Genomic DNA, 20,818 nt, shown 5'->3' on the forward strand with positions numbered 1-20,818 from the left:
TCAGCAAAAGATCAAATCAAGTTCCTGCATAGGCCTACTACGCTCCTGCAAGACTAGCTAGAATATACCCCAGAACGAGTGCTCTCTTGTTTCAGGTGTGGCACATCACCTGGTACGTTCTTGTGGTGTGGTCCTGCCCTGTTTTGCATCCATACTGGGAAAGTATACTAGACGTTTTGGGCACTTATGGCGACTGGTCCCTCCGTATGGACATGGCCTTGGTACTGCTTGGGAATATGAGAACATTGAAACCTCAAGGCATGAAAAACTACTTCTGTTCTATGCCCTGTATTATGCTAGAAGAGAGATTCTCCTTAAATGGAAGCAGCCCCCCCACGCAGCATATGTATTGAGCCTCCATAAATTCTGTCCTCTGTACAAGCTTACATACGAGAGTAGAAACTGCCCTAAAAAATTTGATAAGGTCTGGTTGATGCACATTGATAGAGCCTTAGAGCTCACAGGGAACCTTGAGCAAATTTGTTGTTCCTTAACCACTTAAGGACCGCCGCATGTAATTATACGTCAGCAGAATGGCATGTACGGGCACAAACACGTACCCGTACGTGCTTGCCTTCCAGCAGGTGGGGGGGGGGGGGGTCCAAACGGACCCCCTCCCCGCTGGCTGCGGCAGTCGTATCGCTTCAGGAGCGATCCGGGATGAGGGGGATGGCCATTGGTTTCTGGCCATCCACTCTCGATCGCTCCGGGCGAATGAGAAGCTTCCCCTGCCTGTGTAGTGTACATACAGGCAGGGAGGAAGTGATGTCACTCTCCTCTGGGGGCGGTCTTTTTGACCGGACTGCGAGGAGAGGACATAGTAAGTGCACCAATCACTACACTGACACGTAGGTATACATAGGCACACAAATCACCCCCCCCAGTCACAGTGTCACTGATGGCAGTGAAAAGTGTCAGGGCAGTTAGTGTTAGGTCCAGGGTAGCCCCCTACCCCCCCATAAAGGTTTAACCCTCTGATTGCCCCTAGAGTTAACCCTTTCACCAGCGATCACCGTATAAGTGTCACTGGTGATGCTGGATAGCCAGTTAGTTATTTAGGTTCCCCGTCAGGTTTTTATATAGCGTCCGGGACCCCCATATACTACCTAATAATAGTTTTAACCCCACTGGTTGCCCCCAGGTAACCCTTTCATCCCTTTTGCCAGTGTCACTAAGCGATCGTCTTTCTGATCGCTGCACTAGTGTCACTGGTGCCTCTAGGTAGTTATTTTTTAGGTTCACCGCCAGGTTTTTATAGCATTAGGTACCCCCATATACTACCTAATAAAGATTTTAACTCCCTGATTGTCCCTAGAGTTAACCCTTTCACCAGAGATCACCATATAAGTGTCACTGGTGACGCTGGTTAGCCAGTTAGTTATTTAGGTTCCCCATCAGGTTTTTATATAGCGTCAGGGACCCCCATATACTACCCAATAAAGATTTTATCCCCGATTGCCCCTAGTTAACCCTTTCACCAGTGATCACCGTATAAGTGTTACGGTGACTCTGGTTAGTTTGCTTTTTATAGCATCAGGGCACCCACGATTTATTACCCAATAAAGGTTTAACCCCCTGATCACCCGACGGGTGATATCAATTAGGTTTTAGGGTCAGGGTCTGCATCACCCCAGGCAGCGCTAGGTTAGTGCCAGTACCGCTAACACCCACGCACAAAGCATAAACCTCCCGTAGTGGTATAGTATCTGAACAGATCAATATCTGATCAGCTCTATACTAGCATCCCCAGCAGTTTAGGGTTCCAAAAAACAGCATTGTTAGCGGGATCAGCCCAAATACCTGCTAGCACCTGCGTTTTGCCCCTCCGCCCAGCCCACCCAAGTGCAGTATCGATCGATCACTGTCACTTACAAAACACTTAACACATAACTGCAGTGTTTGCAGTCAGGCCTGCTCCCTTCGATCGCTAACAGGTTTTTTTGGTAGCGTTTTATATTTAAATCCTGAAGGCAGTGCTTGGTTTTCGGGGTCCCGTACGTGGCTAGGCTCCCAAAAAGTCCCCCACATGTGGTATCCCCTGTACTCGGGAGAAGCAGCAGAATTTATTTTCGGGTGTAATTTCACTTATACCCATAGCATGTGTGAGCAATATATCATTTAGTGACAACTTTGTGCAAAAATAAATAAATAAAAAAAGTTTGTAATATTCCCGCAACTTGTGGCAAAATATAAAATATTTCATGGACTCAACATGCCACTCAGTAAATAGCTTGGGGTGCGATTCCACATACAACTATGGCATGTGTGAGCAATATATAATTTAGTGACAACTTTTTGTAAACTTTTTTTTGTGTCATTATTCAATCACTTGGGACAAAAAAATAAAAAATAAAAAAATTCCATGGGCTCAACATGCCCCTCAGCAATTTCCTCGGGGTGCCTACTTTCCAAAATGGGGTCATGGGGGGGGGGGGGGGGGGGGTTGTACTGCCCTGCCATTTTAGCACCTCAAGAAATGAGATAGGCAGTCATAAATTAAAAGTTGTGTAAATTCCAGAAAATGTACTCTAGTTTGTAGACGCTATAACTTTTGCGCAAACCAATAAATATACGCTTATTGACATTTTTTTACTAAAGACATGTGGCTGAATACATTTTGGCCTAAATGTATGACTAAAATATAGTTTATTCGATTTTTCTTATAACAAGAAAATATTTTTTTTTTTCCCCCCAACATTTTCAGTCTTTTTCCTTTTATATCTTAAAAAATAAAAATCACAGAGGAAATCAAACATCATCAAAAGAAAGCTATTTGTGGGAAGAAAAGGGCGCAAATTTCATTTGGGTACAACATTGTATGACCGCGCAATTACCAGTTAAGGCAGTGCAGAGTGAAATTGTAAAAAGACCTCTGGTCCTTAGGCTGACAATTGGTCCGGGGCTGAAGTAATCTCCTGTGCATAGATAAGAATGCAATTCTTTTATGTGCCCTGGTGGACCCCCTCCCCCCCCCATCCCTATGTTCCTCCCTTCCCTTTTTGATCCAAATATTATTAGGAATAACATTGTTGCTATATTCCATTGCCAAAGATTATCATACTCAAGGACCACCAGCTGTAGTTTTAGGCTCCATGCACACTGAAGCTCAAAAAAGCTATTTCTGGACGCCAGATTGCTGGCAGAAAACGCTGGTTGAAAAACCTGCTTTTAACAGCGTTTTATACTAGCGTTAATGAGCGTTAATGAGCGTTTTACAGCGTTAGCGTTAATGGGCGTTTTTTATAAAAATACACAGAGGACACTCCAAAAATCCCACAATGCATTGAAAAATAGAATGCCGAACACTAATGAACGAGCGTTAATGAGCGTTAGTCGTTTTTTGCCGCTGAAAAACAGCACTTTGAACGCGAATTTCTGGCGTTCAGAAAAAAGCCCATAAACTCCACTGCTCATTAAAGCTGAAAAACGTCCATGTGTGCATGGACACATAGGCTAACATAGAGTGGAGTTTATGGGCTTTTACAAAAAACGCCCAAACTCCAATAAACTGCAGTTTATCAGCTTCAGTGTGCATGGAGCCTAAATTATATCTCGGACCTTTATGTACAATTACTCTCCATGAACTGTGTCAATGTCAACTTTTATCATTTCAATAAAAAAAAAACTTTATACTGGGGGGGGGGGGGGAATGGTACCAGTTTATATTACCAAGTTATATTGGTTAAAGAAAAAAATTAAAGTTAAAAAAAAAGTCCCATGTGGCAGAAATGTATCTAGTGTCGCCGATTTGGCATTTAATACCCCCTTCTATTGGGCTAGATTTTTAGACCTTCATGCCAAATATCCAGCCATTCTGACAGATAAAGCATTGGCATGTCCTGACAATTCTGAAGCTTGCACACACTTTCTGACCTCCAGTACATTCTTATTAATCAGTGGAGCGGCCCATCATAGTAAAGAGCCAATAGATCAGCCCATGTAATTTGCTTTTCTGATTAGCTTCTTCTGTGCAGTATTGGAGTTTAGCCCCACCCCTTCATCCGACACATGCTTTCCAAAACCAGCAAGCCTGCCCATCATAGTGAGGGGGGCAAGCACCAACACTAACTGGAAGTGTTGAGCTTTGAACAGAAGTATGGGTTCACACAAAGACGAGATATATATATATATATATCTGATTTGATGCTTTATCTGTCCCCATTGGCTCTACAGCAAAAACTGATCAGAAATGGCTCAATCGCACAGTTCAGTCTTTGGTGAACACAGCAACTGTCAGTCCCTGTCTCTCTGATCTGCCCCTCCAACGCTCACTGGTGCGCCAAGGGCAAGAGCCATTGGCTCAGGCAGGGGTGTACCTAGAGCAATAGGCACCCAGGGTGGATTCTATATCTAGCACCTCCCCTCCCTAACTTTAAAAATGTAACACCCCACTGTGCCCCCTGCATACCTCTGCACTCCCCAAATTCTGTCAGCTCTAGACCCCCTGCACATTACACACAGCCCCCCCAGCTCTAGACCCCCTGCACACAGCCCCACCCCCAGCTCAGAACCCCCTGCACAATGCATATTACCTCTTCCTACCTTACTGGAGCATGCATGCAGAGCTGGAGACACAGCAGCACAGAACAGAGGGCAGGAAATACTGGAGTTCATTTTTCATATCAAGAAGCTAATGATTGGTTGCTAGGACCACCTAGCAACCAATCACCTGCAGGTTAACTGCCCATCCTCTATTGGCTGCTGTTCAGCGTCTCTCTCCCCTGGCTGTGAGCGGCACAGAGTGAACCCAGCAGCCGGCCCTGGGTGTTGGTCACCAAGGTAAGGTATGCACACGGTCACCCTTGCACGCTGTCAGGCTGACACCCCCCAATGCATGGCACAGTACCTGGGGCGGACCCCCCTCCTCCCTGCTGGTACACCACTGGGCTTGTCAGGATCCCTGCAGAGCCTGGACCAATAATGTGATGTCAGCAAACAGCAGTCATTAGCCCACTGTCAGATGAATCTGTGAGACAGGAGTGAGGAACAAGGTGTACTCCTGAGATCACCAAGAGATGTACAGCCCCCCCCCCCCCCCCCAAAAAAAAAAAAAAAAAAAACACCTTGGGTCACACTGCTCCTTTAAAATCAGATAACATGTTCTACTTTGTTTCTGTGGCCGCTTAGAAAGATATACACCCACATCTCACAAATCCATTCCCAGTAGCAAAAAGGAAATCTCCCTATTAGGGACAGACAGCAAAAAAAAATAAAAAAGGTTTTGGGTTGCACTACACTTAACTATATGGAGGAGATGACTGTCCCGTTAATGAATCAGGAAGGTGCAATGGAAACTAGAATGACACCTGTGCTATATGGATGCAAGACACACCTGACCAATAAGGGCTGAGTAAATTGTTGTGAAACTGCTCATACAGACATGTCCTGGCAAGAATCCTGTCAGCCAAGTGCTAAAGCACTGAATGATCGGAGTACAGAAAGAAGCTCCAAACACATAAAAACTAAGACAGCTGATTTCAAACTGCAAATTATTTGAGTGGCAGAGATCTTATACAAACCAATTACACACATTTTCTATAAAAAGGGAAAGGGATTTACAGGATTGCATTATGAACACTGGAAGAGGTTTTTTTTTTTTGTGCATCCATAACATTTCTACGTTTTACTTTGAATAGTCTAAAAAAAAAAAAAATTAAGTGGCAACTTTTGTGGAATATTGGTATAGACATACCTTATTTTCATACCATTTTTAACCCTTTCACTTTTTATACATTGAAATGCAACTTTTGAAACCTGGCTACTACTTGATACCCTGACATTTTCTGAAAGCATAAATAAAGCAGTCAGGAGCTTGCTCCCCAACCAAGCCTTCTTAGAGAACGGGGGCAATTGGACTATCGCGGTACAATATAAACTAGAGTCAATTCTTATGTAGGCAGATATGTAAAAAAATAAAAATAAAAGGTTAATACAAAATGAAAAACACATAACGAATAACCAGATACAGAATAAAAGTATAGTAATCCAGGTGTATCACCAAGATAATGATCAAACGGGGAAGATCATAGTGGGATAGTTGATCACGGATAACATCTCAACTAGTTTTGCGGTTTAATACCGCTTTGTCAGAAGGATATCCGTAAATTTGACTGGCAAATGATCAACAATACAATTGACCAGAATAGTAACAGCATTTGATAAAATAAATAACAACAAAATATATATATATGGGGGGGGGGGGGGGGAAACTCTGCTCTTCCCCAGAATATATCTTTTTATTTTTTATTATACAATAAAGGAAACCCTGCAAGATAAAGGCATAATGAGCTAGTATACATAGCATAGCATACTAGCTCATTATAAATTACTTACCCGAGAAGGAATCACCCACAGCCATCCTCGTCTCCCACTCAGGCCCCCGACACGTCGCCCAGGGCTTGCTTCCGGGTATCACGGCTCCGGCGCTGATATTAGCCGGAGCCATGATGACGTCACTCCCGTGCATGCACTCGGGAGCCACCGCGAATGGCACAGTACAACTGAAGCAACGGCAGGTACTGCCATTGCTTCAGTTGGCTTAAGTGCGCATGTGTCGCATAGCGTCAGCACATGCAAATACAGGGATATCTCCTAAACTGTGCAGGTTTAGGAGATATCCAGTGCAGCAACAGGCAAGCCTATAATTTGTCTTGCCTGTAGTTTAAAGTGGTTAAGGGTTTACAACCACTTTAAATGCGGTTACATTCTGGTCAATTGTATCGTTGATCATTTGCCAATCAAATTACAGATATCCTCCTGACGAAGCGGCATCCCACTGTGATCTTCCCCGTTTGGTGATCATTATCTTGGGTGATACACATGGATTGTTACCATGCTTTTAATCTGTATTTGTTATGCTTTATTCATTTTGTATTAAACATTTATATGCACACGTTTCACGTATCTGCCTACATACTTGAATTTTCTCTAGTTTATTTTTTATTGGACATTGCCCCCCGTTCTCTAAGGCGGCTTTGTTGGGGACCAAGCTCTCGACCTCTTTTCTTCCAAGTTTCTGGATTATGATACACTTTTCTACATATTCTTTATCACCAATACTGCTGTAGAGGCTACTCCTATCTTTCAATTTTCCGAACGCTGTTAATGTCACAAAAAAATAAAAAAAAAATAATTTGCTGAACAGTTTATCCACTCCATTTTTTTTTTTTTCAGTAAAATTTAGTGCGCACACAGTACCCAACTTTGTGGTAAAATATAAATGACACTGCATCAAGTAAAACGATACCCAACATGTTTTATCGATGGCTCTAGAATTATTGCTCTCATTGTGGTGCAACTGTTTTTTTGTACACAAACCCACCGGATGCATAACAAAATAAAAATAAAAAAACATTTGTTTCTCCTTCTTAAATCGTTGCTTTTTTATTTTTTTATCATCACACGGCTTCAATTTAATAGGCTAAAGTAGGTTGATGAATCCACCTTAAGGAGACATAAGTGGTCTTGCATGCTGTATATAATCACTTCAGCCAGACAGCCGTCAGCTTACTGTGAAAATATATCAGCTAAGAGTTTGTTTACAAGTCAATGGCAGTAAAAGGGTTAGAACAATCACTTCATTCTGAAACACCAAAAATCGGAAGCATTATCTTTCAGCATGCTTTAAACTGCAAAAAAAAAAAAAATCTGAAAAAGAGAATTGCAGTATGTATGCCATTAGGGGTAGAGCAGCAAAACATCATGGACTGACAGATATCAGAATATGACAACTCCAATTGTCTATTGGGCCTGAACAGATCAGTGTATAAACCATTTCTGGTAACTGGTACATGTTTTCTTTCAAATTGGTTTATTTTTACCTAAATGACTAGATCTCTGGCCCAAGCTACTTAGAATGCATTACAATACATTTGTTAACACAAAAAAAAAAAATCATATTCCCTTTAAAGCATATTATACAGCACAGTGCTTGTGCTGTGTAATTTGCACCCCTGTATACCCCAAAAACCTGGCTGATCCTGCCCGACTTTACCCTCCCCTCTGCAAATGGACCACCATGTTTGTGCGATTCCTTCATCTGTAGCTCTCCTGTGTCTTCCCTGCTAATACCAACGCTTGCCCCCCCCCCCCCCCCCCTCCCCAGCTGTCAAGATAACCACTGAGCTGTACTGATGTAGATAAAGCCACTTGTTTCCAAAACTACTTTAGAGTGTATTAGTAGGGTGATTTATTAGAAGTGATGTTTAAAGTGAAATATTTTAAAACCCACATTTCAGCCAGGGCACTTTTACACTTGGGCATCCTATTAGTAGAGCTTCTTGGCTGCTAGTGGGGGGCTTTTAACCCCCACTAGGGGCCGATAAAGGAGTTAATGGCACCAGCAAAGTGCTGCTGCCCAAATGATTTCAATGAGCAGGGGGCGCTTTAGGAGTGGTGTATTTCTGTGTTCGTATGAGTCTTTGTACCAGGAGGAGCACTGCATGCAGTACACAGGAATACAGGTTGAGAAGTAGACATAGCCCAGTTCCCACAATGCAAATCACATCCCTTTCCACTTGTTTGAGGCATTCTCTTTGTATTGTGGATTGAGTCTCGGTCAATATTTGACTAGACAGTGATGGGTAGCATTTCCTAATTCTTCATGTGTTGCGTTTTTTTTTTGCCTAAAAGCTGTAGTCCTGTCACTGCACTCTTTATATTCTTCTGTTTTAATCGGGAGGGGGGGGGGGGGGGTGTACTCCTTCAGGTGTCCACTATGCCTGTGTGGCATAGTCACTGGTGGCTGTCCGGTGATGGCATTCTCTCTGGATCCACAAGAGTAGTAACATCTTAATGTGGGGATAATTGAAGACCAGCTGGAAAGGGACCATCTACAGCACTGGGTTAGTAGTCCTTGTGCCAAAAAACAGCCCTGGTGAGAGATCTGAGTGGTGGTCATATATTAAAACATAAGATAGCCTTGAATGGATCATGGGTGGACCTGTTGGCACCACCTGGCTCGACAACATTACATTTTTCAATCCACTGTTGTCAAAGGAAAATTCTTGACTACAGAGTGTCTGAATCCAATTAGATGCATTTTTTTTTTTTTTTTGGTATTCTGACAGCTGCAGGAGCCAGCTGTCAGAATAAAAAATCGGCTGGTACTTTTTAGTACATAGTTTGGTCACCTTTTTGTGCTAGCAGCTCCACCCTCTAAGTGCCCGCCGATCTTTTATTATTCGTTTACATTTTAACATGCAACTGTCTGTGCAGGCGCTGTGTCTGCATCCACTCCTGCACAGATTTAGAGGTGGATGTACACACCGCCAAAAGCTAGAGGACGGGTCTCAATATCATCTGAATGATACCATAGGGATCATTCAGGTGACAGATTAGTGCCCTCCTTGCAGAGCTGCTGGCAGACATGTACGTCCACCTCGAAGCTGCGTGCAGGCAGTCCATAGAAGTGCATGAAGAAGACAGTGGCTGCATTGATGAAATCACATCAAAGTTTGACATTTTTGCAGCAGCTTTGTGATCGTGTCTGTGCTGGTACATGCATCTGTCAGAGGATGGCACTAATCTGCAATCTGAATGAGCCCTCGGGTGTACGAGTTCATATCGGGTCAGCGAGTGTCCTACTTTCTGTATGCAGCTAAACGCCAGACACATCTGTGTGTGTATGACTATGTTTTCCTTTAGTGCTGCGCTTAGATGTGTACAAAACTATCAGTTTAGACAGCTGTGTGAATGTGCCTTAGGGCCCTTTCACACAGACCGTTGTTCTGCCACTGGTGAAGGCATGTTTTGTTATTTTGAAATTCCAACACTCCTGGCACAGAGATACTTGCATTTGTACATTGCGTTTATGTGCGATTACATGTGGATGCGGTAGTAAAATCTTGGGTAAGGGAAACCAGCAGTTGAGCTTCGTGGCTAAGGATGAGCTCTGGCCTGTTCGCACAGCCCGCCACGAAGTCAGCACCTCTCTAATCACAGGCAGTGAGACATTGTCCCGATGCACGGCTGCAAAGATCGGGAAACATCTCACTGCCTGTGATTAGTGCAGCGCCGACTTTCTGGCGGGCTGTGCGAAGACGCCGGAGCTCATCCTTACTCGTGGCTTCGCAGCTGGTTTGCACGATTCGCGCCAAGCATTCTCAGGAGGCTGGCTGTGGCGAGGGCCGACTTGATTGAGTTTGCTGCAGTGAATACAGCATGAAGCAAGAGCGGGTACCTGCTCCCCCTCCAAGGGGAACCAAAACGTGGCACTGGATGGGTTAGAATGCATACAAGCGGCGCTTCGCCTTTTGAGTGGAGCTCCGCGTCGAAGAAAAAAAAAAAAAAAAAAAAACACACACCACACACACACAAAACCCCACCAGAAACGGATTGGTTTCTATGCAGAGCTGCACCAGATTTTACACTCTGCAATTTTTGTAAATCAACCTAAAAGCTTCTGCGTTTGGATCGGTGCCCTCTGATCCCTCCTGTAATGATTTGTATTGTAAGTTTACTATCTGCCCTCATGTTGTTAAGTGTCGCGTAAACTGTTGGAATTATATAAATCCTGTATAATACATGCACCCACTCCTGTCCATGTGTCAAAGTTTGATGTGCAGCTGCTATGTCTACATCCACTTCTGTGGGGCGCCTGCATGCAGCTCTGAGGTGCATGCACATGTCCTGCGATTTACTGCATTTATATACAGATAGCTGCCATACAACTCTCCTGGACGCTGTCAACTATATTTTTCTTAAGGGCCAGTTCATACCAGATGCAGTTCTGTGCGTTTTTTTTTTACTGCACAAAAAATAAAAAAAAATGCATGCAACATTTTTTCCATATATTCCAATGGCTCTAGTTTGCTGTCAGTTTCTGGTGCAGAAACCGACTGGAAACATTGCATGGCATGAACTAGAGCCATTAAGAATGAGCCCTGGCGTGTTTGCACAGCCCACACGCAGAGCCCGCCAGGAAGTTGGCACGGCGCTAATCACAGGCAGTGAGACGTTGTCCCAATGCGTGGCTGCAGAGATCGGGAAATGTCTCACTACCTGTGATTAGCGCAGTGCAGACTTCCTGTCGGCCTCTACGCGTGGGCTGTGTGAACACGCCGGAGCTCATACTTAATTAGAATACACTGTGCAATAATTTTGCGCAGAAAAGCAGCGCACAGAACTGCACCTGGTGTGCACTGGCCCTAAACGCACAAAACCATATGTTACGAATACGTTGCTAAACGCAGTGTATGAATGGGGCCATAAGGATGCATTTCCTGCGGTAAATTTCCTCTATCTGCAGCTAAAAGCTGAAATCTAAAGGGCTCTTGTGAAAGGGGCCTTAAAGGGGACACAGCAGCCTTCCTTCCCATACACACACAGTGCAATACTCACGGAGCTTCTTCCACATTGCCTGATGACAAGCCACAAAGCCCTTACGGATGGCGGCACACACTTCCTCAGGGTCCCGTGACATGAAACCCTTCTGCTTCCTGATGAAGCCCCACAAGTGATCCCGAGCGAAGTGAGCGGCCTCCCGCCCGCCATGTCCATCAAACACTGAGAAGAAGGCCACAGACTGCCCGCTGCCTCCAGGGGCGCCCCGGCTGTGAGCTGGAGTCCGGCTCGGAGAGTCCTCTTCTCCTTCCGAGTCGTCGTCTTCCTCCTCCCAGGAAAGTTCTCCTTCCCCCGGCTCCGGCTCCACCAGCACCTGAGTGACATCTTCCATATACTTCCTGCCGCCCTGGTCTGAGGAGACGCTGACTCTCAGGATCAAAGAACTCTCCATAGCCACCTCCTTTGTTGCTACGATAACAGCCGCTGCCCCGACCAACACACAATGGAGCCGGCTCGGCGCTGGGATTAGACAGAGCTCCTCTCGTCTCTTCTCCTCGCAGCTTCTCCCTTTTCTTCCGCCCGCGCTTCTTTATTGTTTATTTGCAACACCGCTCCGACCTGTCCAACAACCGACGTGACATCACGCAGCCCAATGGAAGACTCAGCTGTGCCGCACGCACACTCCTCTACCCGCCCCGACGCTGCGAGCATGCGCGCTGACGTCACTGGCGAAGGGGAAGCCCCTCGGCTCTGGGGAGCGAGCGGCCAGTGGGTTAGGGAGGGCGCGGGATAGGGGATTCTCGAACTTTCAGGGAAGGCGGCGAGGCGTCCATCTTTGTTGGTGGAGAATAGCCATGAACTGGGAGTGGGGACGGGCTTCCAAATAAATAAAAAAAGACCACTGCTTATAAAAATTGTCCACAAGGTGGAAAAATAATTTGGGTAGCTGGCTGCTAAGGAGGTCTCTTCTTTTTGGAACAGTCAGCAGTGCTGTGCTTCTGGTCCTTATGTGTCCACATAGGATGACATTCACTATGCTGTCATGCATTGTTTAATTAAATATGAGTAATCCACATATAATATACACAGGATATTATTACTGCACACAAACATTCTAATACATTTTTTTATTTTTTTTTGCTGTCCCTGGTCTCTTCTCTACCTTACCATTCACTCAAGTGGTTGTAAACCCTTACAAAGCACTTTGACCTACAGGTAAGCCTAGATTAAGGCTTACCTGTTGGCAGAGGCGGCTCCAGGCTTTGTGAGGCCTTAGGCATAACTTAGACATGAGGCCCCACTCACGTTCATAAGGGAAAAAATAATTCAAGCAATAAAATTGAATTGCATATTAAGAGTACTGGCGTCTGTGTCCTCTATTTCAAACCTGGTGTCAGTGCTGACACGCTCTCACTACTGGTGTCAGGGCACTCCACCTCAGTGCAGTGTGCTCTCTCTCAGTGCTGGTGTCAGTGCTCCGTCTCTCTCAGTGCTGGTGTCAGTGCTCCGTCTCTCTCAGTGCTGGTGTCAGTGCTCCGTCTCTCTCTCAGTGCTGGTATCAGTGCTCTGTCTCTCTCTCTCAGTGCTGGTGTCAGTGCTCCGTCTCTCTCAGTGCTGGTGTCAGTGCTCCGTCTCTCTCTCAGTGCTGGTATCAGTGCTCTGTCTCTCTCTCTCAGTGCTGGTGTCAGTGCTCCGTCTCTCTCTCAGTGCTGGTGTCAGTGCTCCGTCTCTCTCTCAGTGCTGGTGTCAGTGCTCAGTTTCTCTCAGTGCTGGTGTCAATGCTCCGTCTCTCTCAGTGCTGGTGTCAGTGCTCTGTCTCTCTCAGTGCTCTGTCTCCCCTAGTGCTGGTGTCAGTGCTCTGTCTCTCTCAGTGCTCTGTCTCTCCTAGTGCTGGTGTCAGTGCTCTGTCTCTCTCAGTGCTGGTGTCAGTGCTCTGTCTCTCCTAGTGCTGGTGTCAGTGCTCCGTCTCTCTCAGTGCTGGTGTCAGTGCTCCGTCTCTCTCTCAGTGCTGGTATCAGTGCTCTGTCTCTCTCTCTCAGTGCTGGTGTCAGTGCTCCGTCTCTCTCAGTGCTGGTGTCAGTGCTCCGTCTCTCTCTCAGTGCTGGTATCAGTGCTCTGTCTCTCTCTCTCAGTGCTGGTGTCAGTGCTCCGTCTCTCTCTCAGTGCTGGTGTCAGTGCTCCGTCTCTCTCTCAGTGCTGGTGTCAGTGCTCAGTTTCTCTCAGTGCTGGTGTCAATGCTCCGTCTCTCTCAGTGCTGGTGTCAGTGCTCTGTCTCTCTCAGTGCTCTGTCTCCCCTAGTGCTGGTGTCAGTGCTCTGTCTCTCTCAGTGCTCTGTCTCTCCTAGTGCTGGTGTCAGTGCTCTGTCTCTCTCAGTGCTCTGTCTCTCTCAGTGCTGGTGTCAGTGCTCTGTCTCTCTCAGTGCTCTGTCTCTTTCATCATCCCTGTTGGGCAGCAATAGGTCCCCTCGGACTCCTCATAGTGGAAGAGCTCCTGGTGGGAGATAGCCACAGAAGCCGATCATAAGCAGTGCCAGCGCAGAATGAAGAGCGCCTTGCCCACTTGGCTGAGGATCACACTGGACTGAGCTGGGACCTCCCGACCACCGCAGTGGAGCCCTGGATGGCTGGGGATGAGGGTGGGGTGGACTCAGGTCAGGAGGACATGGGTTGTCAATCACAGGCAGGCACATTGGGACACTGGCAGAGGACTGAGCAGACCTGACTGTAAACCCCAGTCACATGTATCCCCCCAAGTCACATTCACATCTCCCGTTGCATGCTCCCCCCCGTCGCATATAGCCCCCCAGTCACATTCACACACCCCAATCACATATTCTCCCCCCTCTAGTGATATGCACACACCTCCCCCGTCACATGCACACACCTCCCCCCTGTCACATGCACACACCCCCAGTCACATGTTCACCCCCAGTCACATGCACACACCCCCCAGTCAAATGCACACACCTCCCCAGTCACATACACACACCCCCATCACATGTGCCCCCAGTCACATGTTCACCCCCCCAGTCACATGCTCACACCCCCCAGTCACCTGCATGTACCCTCCAATCACATGTTCACCCCCTAGTGACATGCACACACCCCCAGTCACATGCACACACCCCCCAGTCACATGTTCACCTCCCTAGTGACATGCACACCCCCCCATTCACATGCACACACCTCCCCCAGTCACATGCATGTACCCTCCAATCTCATGTTCACCCCCCTAGTGACATGCACACACCCCCCATTCACATGCACACACCTCCCCCAGTCACATGCTCACACCCCCCCAGTCACATGCATGTACCATCCAATCACATATTCACCCCCCTAGTGACATGCACACACACCCCATTCACATGTACCTCACACATAAAGGCTCTGTCCCCTCACAGCTCAGTCAGCACATTCTCAGCTCACTGAGCTCAGTAGTCAGTCAGCTGCACACAGACAGGCTACAGCGAGAGAACTGGAATTGGTTCCGCCTCCACCACAGAAGGCCCGCCCTGGAAGGAGGGTGGACTCGCAATCCTGCTGAGGTGCTAGCTGTACCCAGCCTTTGCACAAGATATCGGCTCAAGGGACAGACATCATTTGCTGGCGGGGCTGTGAGGGGTGGGGCAGTTGCTAGTCTCTGTCGGCTGTTCCAATGGAGACTGGGCAGTCATCTCATGGGGCGTGGTGTAACAGAGCAGAAAGGAGGAGGAGGACTGTTTATAAACTGAAGGAGGCAGGCACAAAGCTCCCCTGCACTGACTGTACTAGGATTGATGCAGGAGGATAGTAGAGGCAGCTCTTTAGGCAAACTAGGCGGTGACAAGGCTCCTGAGAGGGCGAGGCCTTAGGCCATTGCCTAATTTGCCTAATTAGAGAGCCGCCTCTGCCTGTTGGTCCAAGAAATATCTCCAAAACCTACACGGTTTAGGAGATATTTGTCAAAAGACAGGCATCGCTGTATACGGCGCATGCTCACTGAGCGCGCCGCTGTCACCGGCGATATGCCGCGAGTGGTGGCTCCCGTGCGCATGTGCGGGAGTGACGTCATCGCAGCTTCATCGAATGACAGCGGCGGAGCAGCGAGACCCACGAGAAGATGGATGTTTCGGACTACAGGAGACAGCGGTGACTTCGCTGGCTCCTGTGTCAGGTAAGTGACAAATAATGGACTACTATGCGATGCATAGTAGTCCATTATGCTTTTCCTTTGCAGGGAATCAGAGGAAGTCAACTCTTTCAGTGTTTTCCTCCCTCTCCTTTTTCTTTTTTTTGCTTTTTGAATCCATGATGGTGTGCAAAAACCCGTAAGTGTACAAAAAAGGTGCATGTGCAAACACACACTCAAATGCCCTGTACACACGGTCGGACTTTCCGATGGAAAATGTGAGACTGCGTTGTCGGAAATTCCGATCGTGTGTGGGCTCCATCTGACTTTTTCCGTCGGAATTTCTGACACACAGAATTTGAGATCTGGATCTAAAATTTTCCTACAACAAAATTTTATCGTTTAAATTCCGATCGTGTGTAGACAATTCCGACGCACAAAGTGCCATGCATGCTCATAATAAATTACGAGAAGAAAGCTATTGGCTACTGGCCTCTTTATAGTCCCGTTGTATGTGTTGTATGTCACCTTGTTCTGGACGATCGGATTTTCTGTCAACTTTGTGCGACCGTGTGTATGCAAGACAAGTTTGGGACAAAATCCGACGTATTTTGTCATCGGAATGTCCGACCATCTGTACAGGGCATAAAAGTGCACTTAATGGTGTGTTCTTTGTCGTCACCCACCAGCGCAGGGGTAGGACCTTACCCTGAACTCCTGGGGCGCAATGCTCCTGACAGGAACAAAGTTTTGAACATGGTCCACCTAGCCAAAAGGCCTGGTGGATTTCTCTCCTCATGGTCAACCAAGGCTGACCAACAAGTACTAGCTTGAGGGGTTCTCCTGAAGAGAGACCCCCCCCCCCTTCCAGTTCAGGGGAGGAAGGAACCTAATGGCCACACATCCAACCCATAGACTTCAGGGTAGGCCTGAGGACCCACGTCCTCCATCCAGTGAAAAAACACACACACAAAGGTGATAAAATCTGAGGAGAAAAATTAAATAAATAGTGGTCATGCATTTTGCACTGTCTAGGCCAGTGATGGCGAACCTTGGCACCCCAGATATTTTGGAACTACATTTGCCATGATGCTCAACTACACTGCAGAGTGCATTAGCATCATGGGAAATGTATTTCCAAAACATCTGGGGTGCCAAGGTTCGCCATCACTGGTCTAGGCCCTGAGGCCTGGTAGGAAAAATTGCCCCAGACTTAGCCAAAAGGCCTAGCCCATGGAGGCACAGTTCAAAAAAAGTTTTAGTGCTGTGACCATGTGCTCGTTCACACAATGTGTTTCCCACACCCACGTGTTACTAAGAGCACAGCTGGGGAGACCACTCTAAGGGGCAATAGACAACATGGACTCTCTGCCTTCCCAGCCCATGGCCAGACAAGTTAGACCCAATCAAATCAGGAGGAACTGGGCCCATCCAGTTTTCCCAGAGGAATTACTGCTGTGCCCCAACTGCCTGTGGGCATCCTGGTTTCTGTTCCAGCCAGTACTAGATTTCAGAGCCCCTATCATACCAGCAGGAATTTTAATGGGCTTTGTGATTTATACCCACAGGTAAGCCTATGATAAGGTTTACCTGTAGGTAAAATAAATATCTCCTAAACATGCATCATTTAGGAGATATTCACCCTGGATGCTGCTGGTGACATCACCAGCGCATGCGATTTGAAGTTCCAGCATACCTTGGGAGTCCTTGGGACTCGGCTGATCACAGATCGGAGTAAAGGGGAGGATCACTCCCCTTTACCATGTGATCAGCTGTCAGCCAATAACAGCTGATCACATGATGTACACAGAAGTCAGTTACCTGTTTTTTTCCTCACGCTCATAAAGCTGTTTACCGGCTTCTGTAGAAGGGACATCAGTCCCACACAGTAACTATCAGTGCTGCTAACTAGTGCTTGGCAGTGCTCCTAACCAGTGCCACCTACCAGTACCCATCAGTACTGCTAACCAGTGCCACCTATCAGTGCTGTTCATCAGTGCCACCTCTCAGTGCTGCCTATCAGTGCCCATCAGTGCAGCCTCATCAGTGCCTCCTGATCAGTGCCCACCAATGCCGCCTCATCAGTGCCACCTATCAGCGCAGCCTCATCAGTGCCTCCTGATCAGTGCCCACTAGTACCGCCTCATCAGTGCCACCTATCCATGCAGCCTCAGTGCCCACCAGTGCCACTTCATCAGTGCCACCTTATCAGTGCAGTCTATCAATGCAGCCTCTTTAGTGCACATCAATAAAGGAGAAAAATTACCTGTTTGCAAAATTTTATAACAAACTATGAAAACTTTTATATTTTTTAATTTTCAGTCTTTTTTTTGTTTGTTTATCAAAAAATAAAAAAAAACCAGTGGTGATTAAATACCACCAAAAGAAAGCTCTATTTGTATGAAATAATTATAAAAATTTAATATGGGTACAGTGTTGCGTGACCACGTAATTGTAATTCAAAGTGTGACAGTGCTGAGAGCTGAAAATTGGCCTGGGCAGGAAGGGGGCATATGTGCCCAGTAAGCAATTGGTTAATGTCACTTTATGTCAAATGCATAACAGGCATGTTAATTACTGCATACATTGCCATAACAGTATCAGTACATGCTTAAAAAATATGATATGGCTGGAAAGTGCTCAAATTAATAGCTAGTATCTTGACCATGCCCTGAATGTGTCCTCCCCAAGGTTTACCAAGTGGGAGAAAGATCTGCGGGCTCACTTTGAGGAGTATACATTGGGTGTGGTCAATGCCAAGGAAGGCAAATTTCTCAGGGATAAATCTACTCATGACAATAGCTATGCTTATAGGTGGGATAACACCATCTATACACCATCTATAGTAAACCAACGGCTAAATGTCCACTTTTTCTGTACCTAAAACAAACAATGAACCACCTAATGTTTCTTCTGCTTCATTTTCTTCAAGCACTTATCAGGATCTTTCTCAAGATAGATTCCCCTAAAAAAAGAAAGGGAGAATTACCTACTACCTCCATAGATTCACTACGTCGCACTTTCGGGTCCACTCTTGCTCGTTGGGTACCAATAGGAAAAGGGGGAAAAATAATACAGGGTCCCAGAGACAAAAGGAGGCATTACCAGGGAAGGGGAAGTGCGGGGGGGCCGGGGATGCAGGAGAGGGGCAAGGGTGAGCCAAAGGCCCGATAGAGGGGAGAAGGGGGGGAAAGGGGGGGGACAGGGAAAGGGGGTCATCTGAAGAACAAGTAACAAACACCAAACGCACGTCTCTCGCTTCCCGCCGTTGGATCATCAATCCCCATCTGGGTCAGGGGGAGTCACCTCCAACGACAGGGAGCCCCACGAGTCTATCCAAGAGGACCAGATTTTGTCAAATTTTTGCGGACAATTTCTATTGATATATGTAATCTTATAGAGCGGTAAAACAATATTCAAGGTATTTCTCCAAGCGGTGATGGTGGGCGGGAGCTCAGACCTCCATTTCAACAACACCTCCCTTCGAGCGTGGTATGTAGCAAAGGCCACAGTTTCCCATATTTCCCTACAGCATGGTCATCCACCACGTTCAAAAGCATAAGTTCTGGCTTCAACTGGAGAGAGCTTTCAGCAGTCTGATTAATATCAGTCAGAACCTGTTCCCAGAACTCTTGTAGCGCTGGGCAGGACCACACCATGTGCATAAAGGTGGCCTCCTCACTACCACATTTAGCACAGTTGGGGGACCTATCCCTGTAAATAGCCTCCAATCTCTGTGGCGTATAATAGGCCCGATGCAAAAATTTCAACTGTATAAAACGGTCCCTAGTCGTGATCAAGGTTGAGACATAAGAGGAGACACAGGACTCCCAATCTTCCACCCTCAGTGACGGCATGTCCCTTTTCCATTTAGTGTATAGCTGGGGCAGTTTGGGTGACTTAGAGGCTGTCAGGTGAAAATAAATTGTGGATAGGGGAGCTAGTAGAAACTTAGCAGTCAACAGCGTCTCAACCGGATCCTTCCCAAGAACCACCCCACCCAGGAATTGATGCTGAAAGGCATGCCTCAGCTGTAGAAATCGAAAAAACATCCAGTTCGGCAGATCATATTTAGCCTTATTTTCCGGGAACGTACCCAACCTACCCCCCATCACTACATTTTAAAGTCACAATCCCTTTCTTGGCCCACACCTGCGGGTCCGGGATACTCCGAAAATGAAACAGATTCGGATTACCCCACAGGGGCATATGGGGGGAGACCATACCAGGAGTCCGATGGATCGCCATAGCCCAGCACCACACCCTGACAGTTGTGCGCATCAGGGTAGTAATGTAGGGGTGCGCTCCGACACCTCGAAAAAGCTAATTACTTAGAGCTGCGTAAGACCCCAGAATGGCGGCCTCCAGGGTCACCGCTGGGTTGTCCCTCGGCTGCGAAAACCACCACCGGGCAGTAACCAACACCGCCGCCCAGTAGTAGCGCTGGAAGTTGGGAAGGACGAGCCCGCCCTGCCCAACCGCCAGCTGCAGGGTGGACAGTGCCAAACGTGGCACCCTGCCCAACCATACAAAGGAGGTGACTATAGACTTTCTCTTGTTGAAGTAGGCCACAGGGATCACAATTGGGCTATTTCTAAATAGGTAGAGAAACTTCAGCAAAAAAAACATTTTAATAAGATTCACTCTACCCACCGGAGTCAGGGGCAGCGCCTTCCAGTCCATGCATCGCTTGGAGAAGTGGGTCAACAGCGGGTTCAGGTTAAGCTCCATATACCTAGCCGTTGGACCACCCATCCAGATCCCCAAATACTTAAAACTATCCACCCAGACTAGCGGGTTCTGCATAGTGGGCCTAGGCCCCGTCGGGCTCAGAGGGTAAATTAAGGACTTCTCCCAGTTGACCCTAACACCGAATATATCCCAAATTCATCGACTAACTGCAGGGCTGCAAGGAGTGAGGAGGAGACATCAGCCAGATACAGAATAGTGTCATCCGCATACAAGGATATCTTCTCCTCTACTACTCCCACCCGAATTCCCCGAACGCATCACGAATTTTGGTGGCCAGAGGCTCCACCACCAGGGCAAAAAGCCCAGGCAACAGCGGACATCCCTGTCGGGTACCCCTACCCAGGGGGAAGGCCCGCGAGAGGGAGTTGCTGGTGCGTATACGAGCGTTCGGTGAGGCGTACATCAATTGCAGCCACTGAATAAACACAGGTCCAAAACCAAATTTTCGAAGGACAGCCCAGAGGTAATACCATTCTACCGAATCGAAAGCCTTTTCAGTGTCCAAGGACACCACCACCCCCAGGCTGTCCTCCCGTGCTCTATCCATATGCGTCAGCAATCTTCGTATGTTAATATCAGTCCCTCTACCCGGCATGAACACGGACTGGCCCGGGTGAACCAAAGCTGTGATTACCGTGTTCAGGCGGCCCGCCAAAACCTTTGCCAGGATTTT

General features: G+C 47.1%; 1 protein-coding gene across 1 annotated transcript in view; it reads right to left on the reverse strand.

The window, feature by feature from the left end:
- Positions 1–11,971, reverse strand: part of PPM1D (protein phosphatase, Mg2+/Mn2+ dependent 1D) — a 59,932-nt gene extending 47,961 nt beyond the window's left edge. The window contains exon 1 of the mRNA XM_077482138.1: positions 11,341–11,971. Coding sequence (XP_077338264.1) covers positions 11,341–11,734 — 394 coding nt within the window. The 5' untranslated portion in view covers positions 11,735–11,971. The remainder of the gene's footprint in view (positions 1–11,340) is intronic.
- Positions 11,972–20,818: the final 8,847 nt, after the last annotated feature.

The sequence above is a fragment of the Lithobates pipiens genome, unplaced genomic scaffold, assembly GCF_037356315.1.
Source record: "Lithobates pipiens isolate NorthernLeopardFrog02 unplaced genomic scaffold, aLitPip1_a1.2 Scaffold_16, whole genome shotgun sequence".
NCBI lineage: Eukaryota > Metazoa > Chordata > Amphibia > Anura > Ranidae > Lithobates > Lithobates pipiens.